Source organism: Penicillium coprophilum (genome assembly GCF_028826855.1).
Source record: "Penicillium coprophilum strain IBT 35676 chromosome Unknown utg000004l_segment0_segment0, whole genome shotgun sequence".
Lineage (NCBI taxonomy): Eukaryota > Fungi > Ascomycota > Eurotiomycetes > Eurotiales > Aspergillaceae > Penicillium > Penicillium coprophilum.
The window spans coordinates 1,593,012-1,613,511 of NW_026622723.1; the positions used below are offsets into that span (position 1 = coordinate 1,593,012).

Sequence of the window (20,500 nt, forward strand, 5' to 3'; positions counted from 1 at the left end):
TGAGATTGGCAATCGAAATGTCTCCGAATGGAGAATCCACGAGCGAGACTAGTTTCATGTCCTTGCCCGTATTGTCGTAGAGTGTCATGAATCAGACCGAAACATGCAAACCAAGTGCCATGTACGGAGTAGAAAAGCCAACATCAGACCATGTCTTGTAGCATGCAGATCATCAAGACGTCACTGCTTGCATGCTTTCGGTGCATGGCTAACATTTTCGTCTTAGTGGCCCTAATTACCTGGCACCGTGTTTGAAAAAGTCATCCAGGGAGTATGACAACCCGCCACTTGCGTAACCTGCTTGATCTTCGGTGACACCCACCTGCCGATCACAACAATGCTAGTGCGAATCCCGTCACAGCCCGGTAGTGTGAAGGCCTTGTGCTCTCCTAGGTGATACCAAGCCTCGTAGACTCTGGAGTCAACGTGCATCCCTGAGCCTATGATCCGACAAGATGAGACAAAGTCTCTGGCACATTGTTTCCAAGGCGGGCAAATGGAAGCACAATATTGTAGCGTTTGCAGATTGAAACAAAACACCTCACCAATAATTATGGTAGCATTGCGGGCTGGTAGTGTCACGAGACCCTTTGCGGCTAATCGTCCCGTCACGGCTACTCACAGTACAAGGTTGAGAAAGCTTAACCGCTTAACCGTAAGCAAGATCCCTGGCGGCCACATTAAGCATTGCCAGCCCCACCCTCGCCGATGACCTAGCTTTGATCAGTCGTCGACAGAAGCCTGAGCCTGAGTTGAAATCCATTCTTCCATCAAAGGCTGCCGATTTGTATCAGAGAGGACGGCACTTTGCCTGGTTTTGTCGCCCTTGCGAGTTATCAGCAGGCATAACACCCATCCACAGATATTAAAGCTCTCATAATGGGTGCTGAAACGGAGCTTCTTTTCGTCACTGCCAATCGCGTCTTCGAGGGGCAATTGGTTCTCTCTGGTTGTCCGACTTCTCTTACTTGACCGACGTTCATTTCCCAGCGCAGCTTCATCCACAGATTCGGGGATATTGTGCAATTCCAGCTCAGGCTCACTGTCACTCTCGATCATAATTTCACCATCTGCCGAGCTAACCGGGTTGTCGGCCGTCTCGCCAGATACATGGTCTGGTTTCAAATCCACATCCAACTCTTGGTTCTGATTTTCCTTTCCTTGGAATGTCTTGCTACGCGTGAGGAGTGAATGACGGGTGCGGGATTCGCGGAGGAAGATGGCCACTTCGAAGTCATCTAGGTGATTTGTTAACATAGTTGGCTTGAGAAAATATCAAGTGATCTATACCTTCTGCAATGACGTCTTTGACCGGCTTGCCCTTCTTGCGCATGAACAACCGCTCATTCTCTTCACGCAGCTTCGGAAGCACCAACGGTCGAATGGCTGCGATGACGCGGGGCAGGACAGGATCGCGAGAGTCCAGGAGCCATCGTGAGTCAGGTGGCGATTCCAGATAGATGCGGCATTCCAATACTGAGTATTTGCTGATGCGGAGGTATCGTCGAATGGGAGCCATGTTCGAATGAGCTGCGCAAGGGCGTGGTCAAAATGCCTATGACCTCAAGGTCATGCGAAGCGCATTTGCCGCCGAACCTCTGATTGGCGATTGAGACGCCTGAAAGGGCTGGCAGGAAACTTTTCAACTCAAGGGGGCCATCAACCACGGTTTCTTCCACCCCCTTCCAATCGTCCAATATTCCTAGACCTGTTATATCAAAGACAAAAAGATGGAACAAACATCAGGACATAGTGAGGACCTTATCGCCTGTACGGAGTACACGTGACCCAATCACCGCAATCGGAACCCTGGAAACTGACTCCCAAGGTCCTCAACGCGCTAGTCTTAGGTACCGGGTACTTTCGGATACACCCACAATTGTATTGGTACAGAGGTACCCGGTACTCGTGCGATAGAGTGTAAAACTCCGTCCTTGACGTCTTCGCGCTCCCAAGGTCCTCATGGATCCATCCGCCACCAGTGATTGATGTGATATAAGCAAAAGCTCCCGCAGATTTTGATGCCATTCTGATTATGCCCCTTACTTGAAGCAAGTCATTGATTCATATCTATACATCGGCTGAATTTTCCGATCTTGTCCACAGGGTACTCTTTCGAGAAAACCCATCGAAAGATTGCAGTGCGACTCAACGTGCTACTCACCGTACGAGTAATATACACGGGCGATCAGGATAGGAAGCCTTCATTTCCTACGCACTACCTTCTGTTGAATCGGCATTCACAAAGTTTGGCATTGTCAGAATATCTTGGTGATCTCATGCGTGGATAGTGGACTAAGGGACGAATCTCGCCTACCATCGAGGACCTTGGGGATTGCGGTCAACTAGCTTCCCACACACACCCCCGCCACAAGTTTGCGGTCATCAAACCCATCCTTCTCATCTCATCTAGACCATAAATCTTCTGTCAACTGGGATACTTGCATCAGTATCTACCTTTCTCATATTCTGTGCACTTTATTCGTTCCCGCAGAGGTTCTTTTTGTCCAACCTCTGCACTTCTTTCATACTTCTTGCGTCACCATCAATTGACCCCAATGGAATCTTACTCTACTATCCTCAAGCGTGAGGATGCTTGTGAGTCCGGGAATGAGTTCGACGGCCGGATGGGCCTGCGGATCTCCTCCATCTTTGTGATCATGGCTGGCTCCATGTTCGGTGCTCTATTCCCGGTCTTCGCCCGTCGCTTTAGCAGGAAAGGCGGGTTTCCCAAATGGGCATTCTTCGTTGCCAAATACTTCGGATCCGGTGTGATCATTGCCACTGCTTTCATTCACTTATTGGCTCCGGCGGAGGAGGCACTGAAGAATGAGTGCTTGACCGGCCCAATTACTGAATACAGCTGGGTTGAGGGCATCATCCTCATGACCATTGTTGTTCTGTTCTTTGTGGAGCTTATGGTAATGCGTTTCTCGCACTTTGGTCAAGGCCATGTGCACGACGAGGAAGGCAACACCCACACCCACCTTGATGACAACTCTATTGTCAACGAAGCCACTGAGCAGAAGCAGATCATGCCAGGGGAGGATCACCTCGGTCATTCCCGTGAGCATCACGATAATAACAGCGACTCCGAAAATGACATCCAAGCGACTGAGGACTATGCCGCCCAACTCACTTCCATCTTCATTCTGGAGTTCGGTATCATCTTTCACTCTGTTTTCATTGGTCTTACTCTCGCAGTATCAGGCCCCGAGTTCACTACCCTTTACATTGTGCTCGCCTTCCACCAAACCTTTGAAGGACTTGGTCTTGGTTCTCGTCTAGCTACAATCCCTTGGCCCAAATCAAAACGCAACACACCTTACTACCTGGGTTTCGGCTTTGGAATCTCGACTCCGATTGCCATTGCTATTGGCCTGGGTGTTCGAAACAGCTACCCACCCACCGGGCGCACCACCCTCATTGTCAACGGTGTCTTTGACTCTATCTCTGCTGGTATTCTCATTTATACTGCCCTCGTTGAGCTGATGGCGCATGAGTTCATGTTCAGCCACTCTATGCGCAAGGCTCCCATTCGTGATGTGCTGATTGCCTTCTTCCTTCTTTGTGCCGGAGCTGCGCTCATGGCGTTGCTCGGCAAATGGGCATAGAGGTATCTGCTGCTTGAGTGATGGTAGAAAAAATGGGAACATCATTTCCCAATAATGCGTCATGTCTTTGCTTTTCTTTGTCAAGTTTTTTTTATCTTATGGTCACATATTGTTTCTGCATCTGTGATACCCCCGGGACTCGGGCCAGTTTTAGCCATACCCATCTACGGCGTTTAGCGAATGTATCTACTTGAAATGAACAAAATTATCAGAACTATTCAACGGACAGTCAGTAGCAGTAGATAACATAACCGGTAGCAGATTTAGGTTTGGCATTATCGGTGTTTTATATGTCCTTTGCAACTGAGGCATACGGGTCTTCTATACGTCCTTGGCATCCCGAGGTATACAAGCCAACCCTGAAGCTAACCGTAGATAAGCCATTAGCTTACTTGTTAGTTCACGCTTATCCTTTTTCCTCTATAGGGCTAAATTCCTGGCCGGGGTTCCCCGCACTGTAGAACAGGTCGAAAATGAAATAAATAGTACGGGATTCCCAGGGATATTGGTACCTCCCCCCGGTCCTACCTGAAAGGGTCACAGTCCAAGAATTTTCCCAACCCAACTCTCAAGTCAAAATGGCTTCAGCGCGCAGTTTAACCGCGCTCCCTGGGTCCAATGAATCCAAGACTGCGGCTCAAGACACTATCGACCAAGATAACCCTACTCATTCATCGGGTACACCGTTGAGGCAACAGAGTCTGTCGGATCTCTTCACTATTGTGAGTCCATCATACCAGCATATCCATACCAGAATATTTTTCAGTGTTCCCTGCACTCGTGGTTCAAGTTGGCAAGTGGTAGACTGACCAATCGGGTGGTGCTCAACAGTTTGCAAGTGGCTTCGCTCTGATCAGCGATGGATACCAAAACAATCTGATGTAGGTCGAAGGATTGCCCCCATGCACGACTGTGTCTAACCACAGATTATCCCAAAGGACTATGACCAATGTCCTTCTCAAAAAGGAATATCCCAAGGAATATACTACCACCGTCAGCACACGCGTTTCGAACGCTCTACTTGTTGGCGAAGTTATTGGGCAGGTTGTCATTGGGTACGAACAAGACACGACTAAAGATTAGGGCTATGCAAGAGTTTTGATGACTGACGATACTATACCAGATTGACTTGCGACTATCTTGGTCGCAAGACGGCTATCGTCTTCACAACACTTATGATTGTCGTGGGAGGTATCCTCGCCACAGCCTCGCATGGTGTTACTATCGACGGCATGTTTTGGATGATGACGATTGCCCGTGGCGTTGTCGGATTTGGTAAGGAAGACCTCAATATACTTGCATGACTTGCGTGTCCCAAAAACATCATTCCAATATGTTTACTCTACTAACCATCTCCAGGCGCCGGCGGCGAGTATCCGGCCTCTTCAACCTCCGCCTCGGAAGCAGCAAACGATCTGACCCCGAAGCACCGTGGCCCGGCATTCATCATGGTAACCAACTTCCCCCTGTCATTTGGGGGCCCATTCGCGGTCTCAATATTCTTGATTGTACTCCTCGCCTGCCAACAATCTCACTACAGCACTGTATGGCGGGTGTGCTTTGGCATAGGATGCATCTGGCCGCTGTCAGTGTTCTACTTCCGAATCCGAACGCTTAACTCGGTTCTGTATCGACGCGGAGCGATCAAGAAGCACGTACCCTACATGCTCGTGTTGCGGTACTACTGGAGATCGCTGATTGGGACTTGCGGCGCTTGGTTCCTCTATGGTAAGAGAGCTCTCCAGTATTTATCGAGTGTATGTGGAAACTAACATGTATAGACTTTGTCACTTTCCCCAACGGTGTCTTCTCCGCCACAATTATCTCCTCAGTCGTGCACGACGGCACAATCCTGAAAACAGGCGAATGGCAGCTCCTCCTTGGCGCAATCGCGCTGCCAGGTGTCTTCCTCGGGGCGATTCTCTGCGACCGGCTCGGCCGCAAGCCCATCATGATGATTGGCTTCAGCGGATATCTAATCTTTGGCCTAATTATCGGTTGCGCCTACGACCGCGTTACTAAGATCGTACCTCTCTTTGTCGTCTTCTACGGACTAATGCAGAGCTCCGGCAATTTCGGCCCGGGCAATATGCTAGGTCTGATTTCGTCTGAGTCGTATGCTACCGGTGTGCGAGGAACTTGCTACGGACTCTCTGCGGCTATCGGGAAGGCGGGTGCTGCTGTCGGTACGCAGGCATTTCAGCCTATCAAGAATCATCTAGGGAACAAGTGGACCTTTATTGTTGCTGCTATTTGCGGTGTTGTTGGGATTTTGGTTACTTTCTTCTTTGTCCCTGATTTGACGGGCGAGGATTTGAGAGTGCGCGATGAGAAATTCCGTGCTTATCTTGTTTCTAACGGCTGGGATGGTGATATGGGCGAGGACGATCTGCAAGCGGCTGCTGATCAGGTCATGGCCCCGGGTCTTCCTAATGATGATACTAAGTTCGTGGACCAGACGGTCAAGGCTTAAATTGGCTTTCGGTGCACAAGAATCGGCGGATGGCCGAAGCTCGGAAAGGAGGATGTCAATATATTCCCAGATTATCTTGACTAGCAATTTCTCAGATCCCAGTTGGTTAGGTAGGATCACAGTATGACGTCCGCATAGTCGTACTTAATAGTGAAACACAATATTCAGAAAACCCGAACTATATAACTACTATATTGTTACAACTAGCTACATATATATATCCAACTCGTGCCTCGTTTGGTAAATTTAGCACACCAGTCACTGTATTGCGAGACCCCTCTCTCTTCTGGCCTCAAAACATTGATTCAAAGATATGTAACAAGCAATAACTAACTTACAAGAGATCCTCGACAACGACCGAGGTACAACATGAACCTTGAAACCATGAGCTTAAAGCACAGACCAACGCTAAACCTCGGTCTAATCTCCGCCTTATCTGTCCACATCCCCAAACTCATCTCTTTCCCCTCCCGACCCCATAAACAAACAATGCGTCTCACCTCCATTCTTGTCGCAGCCCTTGGCTCCCTCGCGGCTGCCGCCGAGCTTGGTATCGAAGTTACCCACGCTGTTGAGTGCACCCGCAAGACAACCAACGGCGATGGAGTCGCCATGCACTACCGTGGCACTTTGCAGTCCGATGGGTCCGAATTCGATTCCAGCTACAAGCGCAAAGCGCCTTTGACCTTCAAGCTGGGCACCGGTCGTGTCATCAAGGGGTGAGTTGAATCTATTTGGGGCTGATTGTGGATGTCATCACGCGATTGTCTACAAACCTCCTCATTGTCTTGGTTAAGGAAGCTAATTCATGTGTTCGTTGGCAGATGGGACCAGGGCTTGCTGGACATGTGCATTGGCGAGAAGCGCACGCTGACTATTCCACCTGAGTTTGGCTACGGCGACCGCGGTGTTGGCCCTATTCCCGGTGGTGCGACATTGGTGTTTGAGACTGAGTTGGTCGGTATTGATGGTGTGAAGGACGAGCTTTGAATGAGCGGTGCTTGATATCTACCTTTATGTTTTTCTCTGGGAGGGATTCCGATGACCAGGCCATTATTTTTGGCCGCGAACAAATATACACCTTTTCGCATGCAAGGTATATCATATAGCAGCTGGGTATCTCATCTATATATGGTAAGATGTACACGGTATCAAAACCGGCTGAACAATTACAGCAAAGTTAAACAGCAATTAAACAGTGGATCGAGTATCAATCCATCGCATCCAAAGCATTCTCAGTTTGGACATCATGCTCCGAAACCAGAATTCCGACAAGACACTCGCCAAGGATTCCCTCCCAGTTTACCCACGGGTGAATCTCTTGAAACAGCTGTGCAGAGTCCTTTCCCGCGCCGCGGAAGAGCTCACCCTTCCCACCTGGGTGGTAAGGGGCGTAGGGCGAGATATTGTATACCTTTCCATGATATGAAGTCCAGGCATCCCGGCCCTTACGCCCGTGCTGCTCCTTTAGCATTGACGGCGTGACCCTCAACAGGCCTGGGGGAAGGCCTTCGCCGCGGAGCTTGTTCTTCGGGTTCGCTGCTAGCGCTGCCCAGTCAAGAGGCGAGAATCCCGGCTCAAGAACTACTTGACGCGATGAAGATTTCTTCAGAGATACTTGTGTCGGGGCGAGAGTGATGTTGCTAAGACGGCTGCCGCTACTCGGTGCGCCCAGGCCACGCTGAGCGGCGGCGGCTGATGGTGGAGGGCCAAGGGAGCTTCCACTAAGCCGTGGTGGTTGAAGTGTGCTTGTGGGGGCGAGGCGGTTTGTTTGAGTTCCTGGCCGGGACCTTGGTACTGGGGGTGGAGGCATTAGGGAAGTAGCGCCGGTTGTTGTTGCCTTCGGAGGTGTAGATGATGGTTGTGGTTTTGGGGGAGGCGCGAGGGATGGTTGCAGTGGCGGTTGGAACTTTGGTATCTGTTCACGGGTTGTCGAAGATGTTTGCTTCGCGGCTCCATTCATAGGTTGTGAAATGGACGGCATCGTGGCGGGTTGCGATGTCTCGCGCTCGCCACTGTCTAGGCTGAATGTTGGGACCGTAAGGACCGAGGGTGGTGCGCTGGAAGCCGCAGCCTTGGGTGTGCTTTGGGAATCCTCCTCCTCCTCTATCTCTATTGGCGGTGTTGAGGCCTCTAAGCCATGCTTCCGCTGCACAGGCTCGTCTGCGGTGGTAGCGGCAATTGGCGCGTCGGGGGTTGGTTCCGGAGGGGCAAAAGAACGAGGCTCGGCCCAGCGGTGAGGAGGGTAGCGGTAGAGAAAGTAGCCTGTTGTTGCGATAAGCACGCCCACACCTACCCAGCCCATGCCGACCTAGATTAGAAATGTACTGAAAGTGAGGAGGATGAGTCCAGAGGGTTGTTCCTGATTAGAATTATGATCTTGCAGATTCGCCGAGAAAACTGGCCCGTGCGCGATCAATAAGATCTATGCGGCATTCAGACCTCGGGAGTCTGTTCAGTACAAGCTCTTAAATGTGTACTATTGGACAAAGTGATATTCGATATCTAACTAGTCAGGGGAATTATTTAGACTCATAACATGGAGATTTCTAAAAAAAGAGAAATTAATACGCCATCTGCTCAGGTAATCGATGAAGAAGTATACATTGCCGGTAGTCAAATACCAGATATCGTTCGCGAATATGTTTGGGAAAGGAGTGGAATAGACTCCGGGAAGGTCATTGAAAGCCACCAATTGGACAAAGGTGGTTAATCAAGCAGCAGTCAAAAATAGAAGGCGTTCATGATGTCAGGGGATCATCATCTATAGTTGCCCACACCCTTCATTAGTGATACGAGGGCATGATTCTGCACATCAACTGCCCAAGGATGGTTGTGGCCCACAGAGCTATGAGGGACCAGATGTTCCGTAAAACAATGTCTACCTCGGACGCAATCACGCTGTTTGATGCTGGGGCTGGTCAAGTGAGTGTCAAAGCGCAAGGCCATCGCACAACAACCATGCTTACCATTAATCAAATGGCAGTCCCAGGGTGGTAGGAAGTATCAAGAGGATCGGTGCGCAGTTGTTTTCCCGGATCAGTTTCCTTCGAACATAAAGGATAAAGTTGCATTCTTCGCAATCTATGATGGGCAGTAAGGATAGCCTCGAAATGTACCCTTTATACCAGTGTTAAACTAATTAATACCCCCAGTGGTTCTGGATTGGTTTCAGAACATGTTAATAACAGTCTGCACCATCTGCTTGGACGGCGTCCGGAGTTCGAACAAGGCGATTGGCCTGGGGCTATCAAGGCGGCACTGGCGGAGGAAGACAGCCTTCTGTTGAATAGGTTCACGCATGAATCTGCCGAGCCTGCCATTTCAGGGTCGACAGTGGCAATATGCTGCATTAACCTCACCAAAGGTGAGCTGGTAGTCTCCAACCTAGGCGACACGCATGTTATCCTGGCCGAGCGGGACCGGAAAACAGAGCACCCGTATCACATTGTATGCACTGTGATTGGATTGAGTTGAATTGAGCATGGATGCTAACAGCCGCACGCTAGCGACGTCTCACAGAGGCACACAAGCCCGATACTCCCAGTGAAAAGACCCGAATCGAGCAGGCAGGCGGTGAAGTTGTTAACCGCAGCGGCACGCAGCGACTTGGTGGGTTAAAGAGGAGATCGGCCCTCAAAACCACAACTGACTCCGCTGGACAGGCTCCTTAAACATGTCTCGAGCACTAGGCGACCTGCAGTACAAAAATCCAGTGAATACTTTCACGGACACCGCTATACTGGACCCCGCCTCATCGGCTACCAGCCGATCGGAGTCTCGGGGCAACTTCCTATCCAATGATCCATATACCTCGCGGCGGACATTGAACACCGACCGACGTTACCTGCTACTGGTGGTGTCCGACGGGGTTACCGATCGAGTGGACGACAAGAACCTGGTTCAGCACGTAATGAAATTATCGATGCGGGGGAAACGAGCGAGTGAAATTGCACAAGAAATCGCCACCAACAGTGCTAACAAACCGCGTAGTGACAATGCAACGTGCATTGTAGCGATGTTGGACGGACAGGGATCGTGAAATATAGATTATAGTCAATGCTACATATCCAGATAGGTGGTCCGAACGCATAGTCCTATAGTACCGAAGTAAAACAAAAGTTCCACTTGGAGAACATGTTATGCAGCTGTGCCACTCATAGTCCACCAATGGTTCGCTCTTTACCCAATGAAGAAGGTGGTGTTGGACTGATCTGGATTTTCTGGATTTTCATCGAATATTTAATTCCATTTTCTGATTATAAATATTTCATAAATGAATTTAACTATTTCTCTTTTCATTTCTTGGTCCGAGCCTAAGTGGAAAAGGAAAAAAAGAAGAAACCCTTTACCAATCAATTCAGCTGTGGCGTTTTTATACGGAGAAATCCAGGGAAATCTAGACATTTCCAAGGTTCAAGGAAACTTAGGTGCTCGGCTTTTCCAAGGTCCGTTTTCTGTTAAATGATACAATTTGAATTTTATACATACAGTTGAAACTTTAACAGTATAAAATGCTATCGGCTTCTCCGTAACCTTCCCCCCTATGGGACTGTCGCTTACCTGTTCTATCCAACCAGACATCGCGAATCTTCATACTCCAATGGAGCTACTGTTGAAAATCCAGAGGCTCCGACAAGGGGGGAGGGGGAACCAATCTGTTAGAAACCTATCAAACTACTTTAGGCAGGCGACTCAGTCTCGGGGTGGAGCTGGTAAAAAGAAGCATAAGATCCGGTTGTAGCCACCTTCCAGAACGGTCAATATTCAAGAGGATCTCCCGGGCTCGTTAGATACAAAATTATCCATCTATTCCACGAGGGGGGTTTTTTTTCTCTTCCCCTGATCTGATTTTTTCTCATTTCCGTTATTAATTAGATCTGTCTTTTCATCTATCGTGTCTTTTCAACGACCCTGACAGAAACCCCGAGACATCCGACTTGAAGCATCCAGCATGGCACCAAAGGAATGGAGCAACTTTCATGTGGGAAGAGACTGTAGCCACCAAAAGTGGTCTCGACGAAACACCCCCAAGTTCACCATCTCCTCCGGCGAGACTGTCTCTTTCGATGCTATCGACAGTAGCAATGGTCAACTCAACACGTCATCCAAGGCCTCGGCCATCAAGACGTTAGATCTTGGACTAGCCAATCCCGTGTTCGGCCCAATCTATATGAACGACGCTCAACCCGGTGATGTCCTAAAGGTGGAAGTACTAGACCTCGAGGTCGCTGACTGGGGGTGGTCCGCCATCATCCCAGGCTTCGGTCTTCTTGAAGACGAATTCCCAGAGCCAGAGATCAAGATCTGGGAGCTGAACCGTGAAGCAGGCTTCGCCCAATTTAAAGACATGCGCATCCCCTTGCGTCCCTTCCTCGGATGCATGGGTCTCGCCCCAGCCACCGACGAAGAACTCTCCACCGTACCGCCCACAAACGCCGGCGGAAACATGGACTGCCGAGAACTCAGCGTCGGCTCCACTGTCTTCCTTCCCGTCCAGACTGCTGGCGCCCTATTCAGCTGCGGTGACGGTCACGCTGCTCAGGGTCACGGCGAGGTCTGCGGCACCGCCATCGAAACCCCCATTCGCGCTACCCTCCGCTTCGAGCTCCTCAAGAACCAACCCTGGATGACCGCTCCCCAATTCCAGACTCCTCCCCGCGCTCAAATACCAAACCCCCTTCCCGACCTTGGAACATACGGTGCTCTCGGTGTTGCTCCTGATCTATACGAGGCTACCAGAAGCGCTACTCGGAATCTTATACAGTGGTTGGTGCAGACCAAGGGTCTCAACCGCAGTGAGGCATACATCCTGGCTAGCGTTGCTGGTGACTTGCATATCGCTGAAGTGGTCAACGTGCCCAACTATGAAGTGGCCATGACATTGCCCCTGGGCATCTTTTCTTGATATATTTTCTTTCTTTTCTTTCTGGGTGTCCTTAATTGATTTCAAGAGGACATATGCTGGCGTGATACCCTCCTGCGAATATTGATTGGTGTTGTGATTTTCGATTAAACATATACTGGAGTGGCTGGAATGATGTATTTGCATTTAGGACAAGAGTTACTCAGGCGAGCATTATATTCTTAACACGGAGTCTTCCCTTTGACCAAGAAATATATGGCTACTTAGATTGTACGTACCATTCATCTGTACAGTGACTTTCATCTATACCTGGCCCATCTTAGCTGCCACCGATATGATTCAATCCCAGGACAAACTGAGACTGACTCATCCCCGTGTTGGGGTTTACAGATAGTAATTGCTGGTTAGCATTGAATTACTGTCTACCGACTTTGTGTTCGTTGCTGATCCAAATACGATCTTGTTGGTGTATCTCAGGGACTCCAATCTGATCCCTTGGCATATATATGGCTGATCTCTTCTCAAAGAGCTTGATGCGAGATTTGGGGGTTTCTTAGGCATCCCACAAACAGTGATGGTCGGATATGTATCAAATCGGCGGCCTTGGCATACATATGTGGGTAACCAAGAATGGCCCGTGCATAGTTATATTGGGCAAAGAGCCCATATTGCGTGCTGTGTAGATCACAGGTAGTGTATTATCGATTCTTAGTTCTGTAGCTGTCGTCTGCGGATAACTTAGGGATAGTTTGGGGTAAATGAATCATCACATCCACATGTTGTATTCACGACGGCAGCACCAGAAAGAGCTATCATGGTGTATAGTGCGAGAAATCCATTCCTATTTCGAATCAGGCGACACCACATCTATGCGCGGTAAGAGCAAGAGCATCGTGTGGGATTTCGAGGACTACGAGACTCGTTATCGCTATTGTTTAGCGATGCTTTCCCGGCTAAAGCATTATCATGAACTCTATGTGTATCATGAGACAATATACGGGGTATGCCGTAAACCCATGGTGGTAACAATTCAAATCAAAATATCTGGGGTATGGGTTTGAACTCACATTAGGGCTCATTCTGGGGCCTCCAAAGCGAAGCCATTTTGGGGGCCAGATATGTGGGGGCCAGATCCATCCTGGGGGACATTCTTCGCTTCGGCCCGGATACGATGCATTTACCCGCTGAAGGGCTTATGATGGGGAATGGTTACTCCGTAGTCTGGATTAACATCTCACATGATTCATTATTGTCATGAACTGAGAGGCACGGAGCATGGAGCACAGTTGAGGTAGTTTAAGAACATTTTATGACTAGTGCACGCCTAGAGACTTTGAATTGCGCTTTTATCCCGTTTAATATCACTGATGCAGCCACAGCTAACTGCCGATGAACTTGGAAGCACCATTTGTCAATTTGGAGGTCGCGTTGCGCCGATACCTTACTGTCCCCATATGGAGGTCTAATGGACGAAAGGCTTCCTTTCGTCCTGTCAAAGCATTCTCCATAATGGACTCGATTTATATCGTCCCGCTGTTAGACAATCTGGGACGCTAAGCTTTATAATTAGTCCAATTTCTCGGGCGGCACTAACTCATTAGTAGCAATTACTCCGCATAAGCGAAAATAGTCGGTTCGTTTCATCTCGAATCTCAGGGGGGAAGCACAACCGAGATTGAAATTATGAAGTACGGAGTACAAAGTCTCCTATGACAAAGAGCAACATCCTTGCTCCATCCCTGCCTTTGTCCGCTTGGTTTCTCTGGTGACAAAATGAGATTCCTCTCTTTATGCACACTTTCTCTCGGCGTGGCTAGCTCGGCCGTGGCATCCACGACTAGTGGTGTCGCCCCTATCGAGATTTCGTCCCTTGCCAGTAGCTACACCTCCAAGCCCTATACCGATGCTGGCACTGTTGAGGCAATCCGAAATACCCTAGCCCTCTATGCTTTTGCTATTGATGGCAAAGACTTCGACGCCCTCAGCAAGGTCTTTACCACTGATGCGGTAGCCAACTACTCGGCCCCCCTCAACGTATTGACCCCACTGAAAAACATTCAATCTGTGCTGGACACAAGCTTGGCATGTGTAACCACGCAGCATATGTTTGGTACCCAAAGAATCGATGTACTGTCACCCAGCACGGCCAAATCGGTGACATACTACCGTGCGGCTCACTTCGGGAAAGGAGACAAGGCGAGTGAGGTAGCCTATGCTTATGGCCAATATCAGGATAACTGGCAACGTCAGTCTACTGGTAATTGGCGTATCGTTCATCGCAATCTTGTTTATATGGTAAGTGCACTACCCTCTGAGCTGACCACAGCAAAATATACTAACTCAATATCTACCTAGGGTCCCAACATTGGCGACTTGTCTGTTTTCGTATGCTAGTTTTTTTTCCTCCAAAAAAAAGCCAATATGTATGTTTATAGCCTCACAAGTGACGCCATGAGAGTCAAGAGTTACTAGCTGCTTAAAATCCTGTGGACGTGCCGGGTATCTTGTGTAACTTGTTGGCTCTCTCTTACCTAGTCGACAGACATTGCCTGTATTCTCTATTTTAATCATTCTACGTGTGGAAATGTTCTATCGACCAAGACAACAGGTCATTGAAATTAGCCTTGTTCTCTTAGGTGGGTTAGATGCCCTTAGAATTTCAGCTACTCTAACACTAACTCACATGCACCGTACTATACCCAGTGACCTTCACAACATTTCTCTTGACTAGTGGCATCATCATAGTATGTACATCTATTTGATTGAATTTGTGACTAGAAGGCTGCTTTATAGATTCTAATTGATACCTGTTAACTCCACCTTCACATGTCAAGTTCGTCCCACCGTAGATTCCGGTATATTTAAAAAATTTAATCGGTATGAGAGGTAGCAACGTTAGCATTGCTTAGATTTACCCCTGCCTCGAGTCATCTCAAGACATATCGGACTTTGACTGATTGGATCAGGTTCTGCTATACCCGTCTTACCGTAGACTTGATAAATACATATGTATACAGCTAGGATGTTATGTCATGCATAAGATAGATAGACCCTGGGCCCAGACCTTGTGCAGCCTAGTATGTATATAATCGGAATTAAATTATGCTCAAGTGATAACACAGTGGCGAGAAGTGAGCCCTAAAAGGAAAATGCAAGCGAGGTTCATCCTAACTCTTTACCGGACCTGCCTTTTGTGGTCTAATGGCTAATTCCTCTGGGTCAACGGAAGGAAGGATTAACATTCATTCCCAGATTCTCTTCTCATGGGGCCTGTCCCGCTTTGCTTGAGCGCTTGTATCAGATAGGCAGGTCGGAATCCGGCACAACGGGAGACATCGGGCCCACTGCCGGTGAAGATTGAAAGAGAAACATCACGTCAACAGATGAGCTCGGGGACCTTGTAAGCGAGTCATGCGATGATACCTCCGACGGGGAATTCTTTTCAGGTCCGGGTTTCCATTTTGTTGGCTAGGGTACAAAAGTCCCCAAATTCCGACTCCGGACTCCGAGTACTTCGTCAATCTAGATCCAATGACCACCCATCATCTTAAGTCGGTTTGTAATTTGACCGAGAGGCAAATTCCGGGGTGAGATTCTATAAGCGAGGCTATGGCATGGAAAACTCTGCCTAGCATCCGGCGTATGAATCATTTTCATGAATTTTATATCCCGTGCCGTTCTTGGTAGCACATGGACAGATTTGTGTGCCAAGAGATTTGATTATTGGCATGAGATGAATTGCGTTTTTTTTTGTCGAGACCGAGATTGTGAGTTTTCGAAATCTATAAGTCCGGCTATAACGATGCAATATATCTTGGGGTGCTCCGTAGGAGTCTACATTTACTCCGTGCTTGCCACCACACAAGGCTGGTATATTACAACCTACCTTCATTGGCATTTGATCAAATATTCTACATGAAGCTCATTCTTCCCGTTTTTTCTTTGGATGGAGTGGAATTTGAGGCAGCACCTGGCAATTTCGGTAATTCCATGGTGGAGTCCTCAGTCTTGTATGGAGTAGAACCAAAGAGCTGGTCGCAATATAGCGCCAATTAAGTATCAGGAAGAACTTCGGTTAGTGTAAGGCGTATTGTTTGGAGGTGCTTTGTAGAGACTCCATCTTAGTTGTTCTTCCTAGGGTATATATAGATAGTGAACAGCATTGCAACTCCCAACACATTGTTATAGTAAAGACGGAACATTCAATGCCATCAGCATATACCACGAGGTTAAGCTAGTCCGAATTAGACATATAAATTGTCTACACCTCAGAATATTGGACTTGAAGTACTCCGGCCAAACCTCCTCTATTCAACCCGGAACCATCCACTCTGTGAAGGCCTTCGGGGATCGCCGCCTCACAATTTGCTCCTCAATGCCCTCTAGCATCTGAAACATCAATATTTCTAGACTTAGAGACAAGTAGCAGCTTCTAATTCCCTCGATTCTTTTTTAATCGACTTATTCATTGTAGAGCGGAAGTGTCACATGACGTCGCGTTTTCTCGCGTCTCCTCCTCACAAGCAACCGACCATTGGTCAAACACCCTACATGTCATGGATCCGATCTTAGATGGCTTGAATCATGCTCAACGAGAAGCTGTCACCTCATCCGGCTCCATTCTTCAAGTTCTGGCACCACCGGGCTCAGGGAAAACAAAAACCTTGACCGCACGCGTCGCGTACCTCCTCTCGCACCATGGATACCAACCTCAAGATGTTATTTGTTGCACATTCACGATCAAAGCCAGCCGTGAGATGCGCGAGCGACTCGCAAAACTTATTGGAGAAAAACTCGAATCGCGGTTGATTCTCGGCACTTTCCATTCCATCTGTCGCCGCTACTTGGTTAAGTACGGGTACTTGATCGGCCTGCGGAAGGGGTTTGGCATTGCAGATTCGGATGATACTCGCGCAATCATCAGAGTATGATTTGCATTCCTAGATTCTATCCACTTGTTTCTCCTCTCTAATTGTGATCACAGAGAACCATTAAACGACTGAAGTCTAGCATTGAAGTCAAGGCAGCGCAAGGCCGAATTTCTCGACATAAAGCACATGGACTCACTCCTGATGGCGTAGCTGATAGAGGCAAAGCAGAGGAGCTGGAGCTTGTTGATATTTATCGTGACTACGAATCCGCACTGGCAGCCTCCAATCTCTTGGATTACGATGACCTCCTTCTGCGATGTGGAGATCTGCTCCGAGACCACCCACAGTGTGTTTCAAATGTGCAGGCTGTCTTGGTGGATGAGTTCCAGGACACTAATATCATACAATATGAGCTGGTGAATCTGTTCGCATCTAAGAACCGACGAATCACTATCGTCGGAGATCCGGATCAAAGCATCTACGGGTTTCGTTCTGCAGAGATTCAAAATCTCAAGCGGATGCAGCGGCGATATACAAACACAACGGTTGTACTCTTGGAAGACAATTACCGTTCTGCGGGCTCTATCTTGAATGCAGCCCAAGAAGTGATTGAACAGGACACAAGTCGGCCTGCAAAAGCACTCCTGGCTACGCACACTTTCGGAACCTTGCCGGTACTGAGAAGGCTCCCAAATCCCAACGCAGAGGCGCAATGGATGGTACTCGAGATTAAGCGTTGTGTAGCGATGACCGGCGGTCTATTACGCATGTCTGACTTTGCCGTCCTGCTTCGGTCGGCTTCACTGTCTACACAAATCGAAACCGCCTTTGGAAGAGCGGGTATACCATACAAGATGGTTGGAGGACGAAAGTTCTTCGATCGAACTGAAGTCAAGATTATTCTCAATTACATGAGGGTTGTCAGCCACACGGGACATTCGGACGCATTGATGAATATTGTGAATGTTCCGCCACGAAGGATTGGCGATGAGACAATCAAGCAATTGACTAGTGGTGCGGAGAAGGCCAAAATTCCGCTCTGGAACTTCATCAAAGATGTTATCCAAGGACGCCGTTCGACTGAGAAGAAGCTTCAAAAGGCCGCAGAGCAGGGACTTTGTGTTTTGGTCAATTTGATTGAAGCCTCTAGACAAAAGTTGCAAGAGTGCGAGGATGCATCGGCTCCCCGTGTTTTGATCGAATTCATTGCCGAACGTCTGTCGTTCCAGGAGTATCTCATCAGAACCTATCCCCTTGACGAAGACAGTCGCTGGGCGAATGTCAAGGAACTGATGCATCAAGCCAGTGAAGTCGCAGCGTTTGGAGACGAAGAGGTTGATAAAGAAATGGATCTCCCCGTAATCGAAGGTGTGCAGCAGCAGCAGGCACATTCTGGCGAGGAGGCTCTCACTCGATTTTTGGCAAATGTCGCATTGGCTACGGAGATCACAACCAAAGAAGAGGCCAAGGAAGGAGACCAACCGACGGAGAAAGTCACCATTTCAACTATCCACGCTGCCAAAGGTCTGGAATGGCCAGTTGTATTTGTTCCCGCTGTATACAATGGGAGCATTCCTCACTCGCGTGCGGAGGTGGTAGAAGAGGAGAGACGATTGCTGTATGTCGCAATGACAAGAGCACAGGCCCTGTTATATCTGAGTATTCCTATTCGACAACCCCGGTTAGGAGAAGGAGAAGATGGTGCGACCACTTTGACACCATTCCTACCTCCCAAGTTGACTAAAACACGCTTTCGGGCGACGGGGCCGTCTCTTCACGAGAAGGTGGTGTATGCAATTGCCGATATTCTGCATCGCCCTCGGCCATCTCTAGAAGACATGTACAAGGGGCTCGAGTTTCTTCCATCGACGCTGGACGACCGATGGACACCCGAGGGCGAGGAAGACCGCAGCAAAATCGATGGCACATCTACTCATGACGCCTCTGGCGAGCCCAATCCAAAGCGACGACGGTCAGACATGAACCAGGGCCCCAAAACGACTACCTACATCTCTTCAACTGGGTATACCATGAATAATTCGACAGGGTTTACAATTCCTACAACCATTTCATCGGGGTTCACATCTGCCCGGGATTACATAGCGGCCAACCCCGAACCCCCCGCGCAGTCCGCCTCTAAGCCTCCGGCTGATGCAGATGCACACGCAGCTGGGCCAAACAAACTGAAACCGCTTAGCAGTGTCAGTCGTAAAGACGGACTCACACAAGCAAGCATCTCCAACTTTTTTGCAGGCCCAGGATCCCTCCAGAAGAGGGAGCCAGCTCTGCCTAGCTATCCACAGCCACCATCCCGCAGATACGAAGTGCCCCCGTCCCAGAACCAACGTCCAGGGGCAAGGAGCATCGTTCCAGCTCCTCTCTCCTCTCACCGTGTTCAACCACGACCACTTGTTCCAACGCGCCCGACCCTGGAGCCTACAAACTCCAATGGCTACACGTGGCTGGCAGCCCCATCGAAATCAACCGTGAAACCTGCCAGGATGACAATGACGCAGGAACAGAGCGGCAACAACACATCCGCAGGCGGGACCGCCGGGGCAGACGAAGTGAAATCCGAGAACTCCACCCGCGGATTCCAGCCGGTATCGACGTTCCACAGCACCACGATGTCAATGATTCAACAAGCACCGCGACGGACACTAGGAATTCGGCGGAGTATGAACGGGTGGCAAGACCGGATGAAGCGAGAGGGTTGATGGGAGAGCTGACATGATTTACGATTTCGGGGGAGGCTAGTCTAGAATCCGGGATGGATTAACCGTGTCCACGAGACTAGGTCAGACGGGTCAGACAATCCACACGCTTCGCAATCTCATTGCTGGTTCGGAGGCGTTGCTGGGGAAGCCCCCGGGGCAAACTTAGCTTGGAAAGTGATTGACCAGGAAAGGGTTGACTCCAGGGCTAGAATCTCGGTCTGAATGGAATGACGCACATCCGTGTCCCTACCAACGAGACTATGAGTTGTCTATGCATCTAGAGGTCGATGTATATGTACCTAAGTTTCATAATTATTCCTCATGGGATGACCCTGTATAAATCAGGGCGGGCAGATCTTCCGATGGAGCCTAAAATCATTAGACAGTCTTCTGACCTTCTGACCTTCTGACTATTGGCCTAAAAAATGAGCGTAATAACAAATAATCGAGACCTGACGATGTACGGGAGTACTTCTATGGAGTACAGTGGAGTGTTCCAATTGCGGTGTGGAAGAAGCCCCTGACTGATGATTTTGCTAAATACACGCACCGTGTACCGCCATTGGCGCAGTAATCCTAGCGGTGAAGGAATCACCGCATTTCATTTAAAAGGAAGTTTTTTTAGTTACACGACCAGTCCGATTCTGTAAATAGCTCCAGGGCTCCAGGAATGGCTGACTCATCATTATTGGTAATATTACCGTTTTTTGCATACTTGGCCCATTTCCCCCCCAGCCCTAGTAGCTTCTCTTCGTCCTCACTGGCTGCCCTACTTTAGATCTCCTCTCTACACCAATCAATGCTTCAATCGTGGCAGTTGTAATTACCAGGCACCAAATACGTCAGGGGGGGATGATCCATTCCGAGCTCTTTTGACACTAGGAAGCTCGAAGTTCCCCAGAGTGTAGATCGGGGTGAAGCTCAATGTGGAATGGCTTGCTATACAAAAAGAACTCGAT

At 49.0% G+C, this 20,500-nt stretch overlaps 9 protein-coding genes across 9 annotated transcripts; 7 read left to right on the forward strand and 2 right to left on the reverse strand.

Moving 5' to 3' along the window:
* Positions 1 to 723: 723 nt before the first annotated feature.
* N7500_005025 (uncharacterized protein) lies at positions 724 to 1,519 on the reverse strand (the record flags this gene model as incomplete). Its single annotated transcript, XM_056676170.1, has 2 exons — positions 724 to 1,238; positions 1,291 to 1,519. The coding sequence occupies 2 exons, from the start codon at positions 1,517 to 1,519 to the stop codon at positions 724 to 726; spliced, it is 744 nt and encodes a 247-aa protein (XP_056531170.1).
* Positions 1,520 to 2,558: 1,039 nt separating this feature from the next.
* Positions 2,559 to 3,614, forward strand: zrfB (low-affinity Zn(2+) transporter ZRT2; the record flags this gene model as incomplete). Its single annotated transcript, XM_056676171.1, has 1 exon — positions 2,559 to 3,614. One exon carries the CDS (start codon positions 2,559 to 2,561, stop codon positions 3,612 to 3,614), a length of 1,056 nt encoding a protein of 351 aa, XP_056531171.1.
* Positions 3,615 to 4,192: 578 nt separating this feature from the next.
* Positions 4,193 to 6,087, forward strand: N7500_005027 (uncharacterized protein; the record flags this gene model as incomplete). Its single annotated transcript, XM_056676172.1, has 6 exons — positions 4,193 to 4,336; positions 4,446 to 4,495; positions 4,553 to 4,669; positions 4,738 to 4,889; positions 4,974 to 5,342; positions 5,396 to 6,087. The coding sequence occupies 6 exons, from the start codon at positions 4,193 to 4,195 to the stop codon at positions 6,085 to 6,087; spliced, it is 1,524 nt and encodes a 507-aa protein (XP_056531172.1).
* Positions 6,088 to 6,576: 489 nt separating this feature from the next.
* On the forward strand, positions 6,577 to 7,077 carry fkbp3 (peptidylprolyl isomerase family protein FPR2; the record flags this gene model as incomplete). Its single annotated transcript, XM_056676173.1, has 2 exons — positions 6,577 to 6,806; positions 6,912 to 7,077. The coding sequence occupies 2 exons, from the start codon at positions 6,577 to 6,579 to the stop codon at positions 7,075 to 7,077; spliced, it is 396 nt and encodes a 131-aa protein (XP_056531173.1).
* A 220-nt stretch (positions 7,078 to 7,297) lies between these two features.
* N7500_005029 (cytochrome b5-like heme/steroid binding domain-containing protein) lies at positions 7,298 to 8,392 on the reverse strand (the record flags this gene model as incomplete). The annotated part of the gene is made up of 1 exon (XM_056676174.1): positions 7,298 to 8,392. The coding sequence occupies one exon, from the start codon at positions 8,390 to 8,392 to the stop codon at positions 7,298 to 7,300; it is 1,095 nt and encodes a 364-aa protein (XP_056531174.1).
* Positions 8,393 to 8,916: 524 nt separating this feature from the next.
* On the forward strand, positions 8,917 to 10,129 carry N7500_005030 (PP2C family serine/threonine-protein phosphatase; the record flags this gene model as incomplete). Its single annotated transcript, XM_056676175.1, has 5 exons — positions 8,917 to 9,012; positions 9,074 to 9,183; positions 9,243 to 9,537; positions 9,597 to 9,699; positions 9,753 to 10,129. 5 exons carry the CDS (start codon positions 8,917 to 8,919, stop codon positions 10,127 to 10,129), a joined length of 981 nt encoding a protein of 326 aa, XP_056531175.1.
* Positions 10,130 to 11,041: 912 nt separating this feature from the next.
* Positions 11,042 to 11,995, forward strand: N7500_005031 (acetamidase/formamidase family protein; the record flags this gene model as incomplete). Its single annotated transcript, XM_056676176.1, has 1 exon — positions 11,042 to 11,995. The coding sequence occupies one exon, from the start codon at positions 11,042 to 11,044 to the stop codon at positions 11,993 to 11,995; it is 954 nt and encodes a 317-aa protein (XP_056531176.1).
* Positions 11,996 to 13,726: 1,731 nt separating this feature from the next.
* N7500_005032 (nuclear transport factor 2 family protein) lies at positions 13,727 to 14,347 on the forward strand (the record flags this gene model as incomplete). Its single annotated transcript, XM_056676177.1, has 2 exons — positions 13,727 to 14,248; positions 14,309 to 14,347. 2 exons carry the CDS (start codon positions 13,727 to 13,729, stop codon positions 14,345 to 14,347), a joined length of 561 nt encoding a protein of 186 aa, XP_056531177.1.
* A 2,162-nt stretch (positions 14,348 to 16,509) lies between these two features.
* N7500_005033 (ATP-dependent helicase) lies at positions 16,510 to 19,541 on the forward strand (the record flags this gene model as incomplete). The annotated part of the gene is made up of 2 exons (XM_056676178.1): positions 16,510 to 16,878; positions 16,938 to 19,541. The coding sequence occupies 2 exons, from the start codon at positions 16,510 to 16,512 to the stop codon at positions 19,539 to 19,541; spliced, it is 2,973 nt and encodes a 990-aa protein (XP_056531178.1).
* Positions 19,542 to 20,500: the final 959 nt, after the last annotated feature.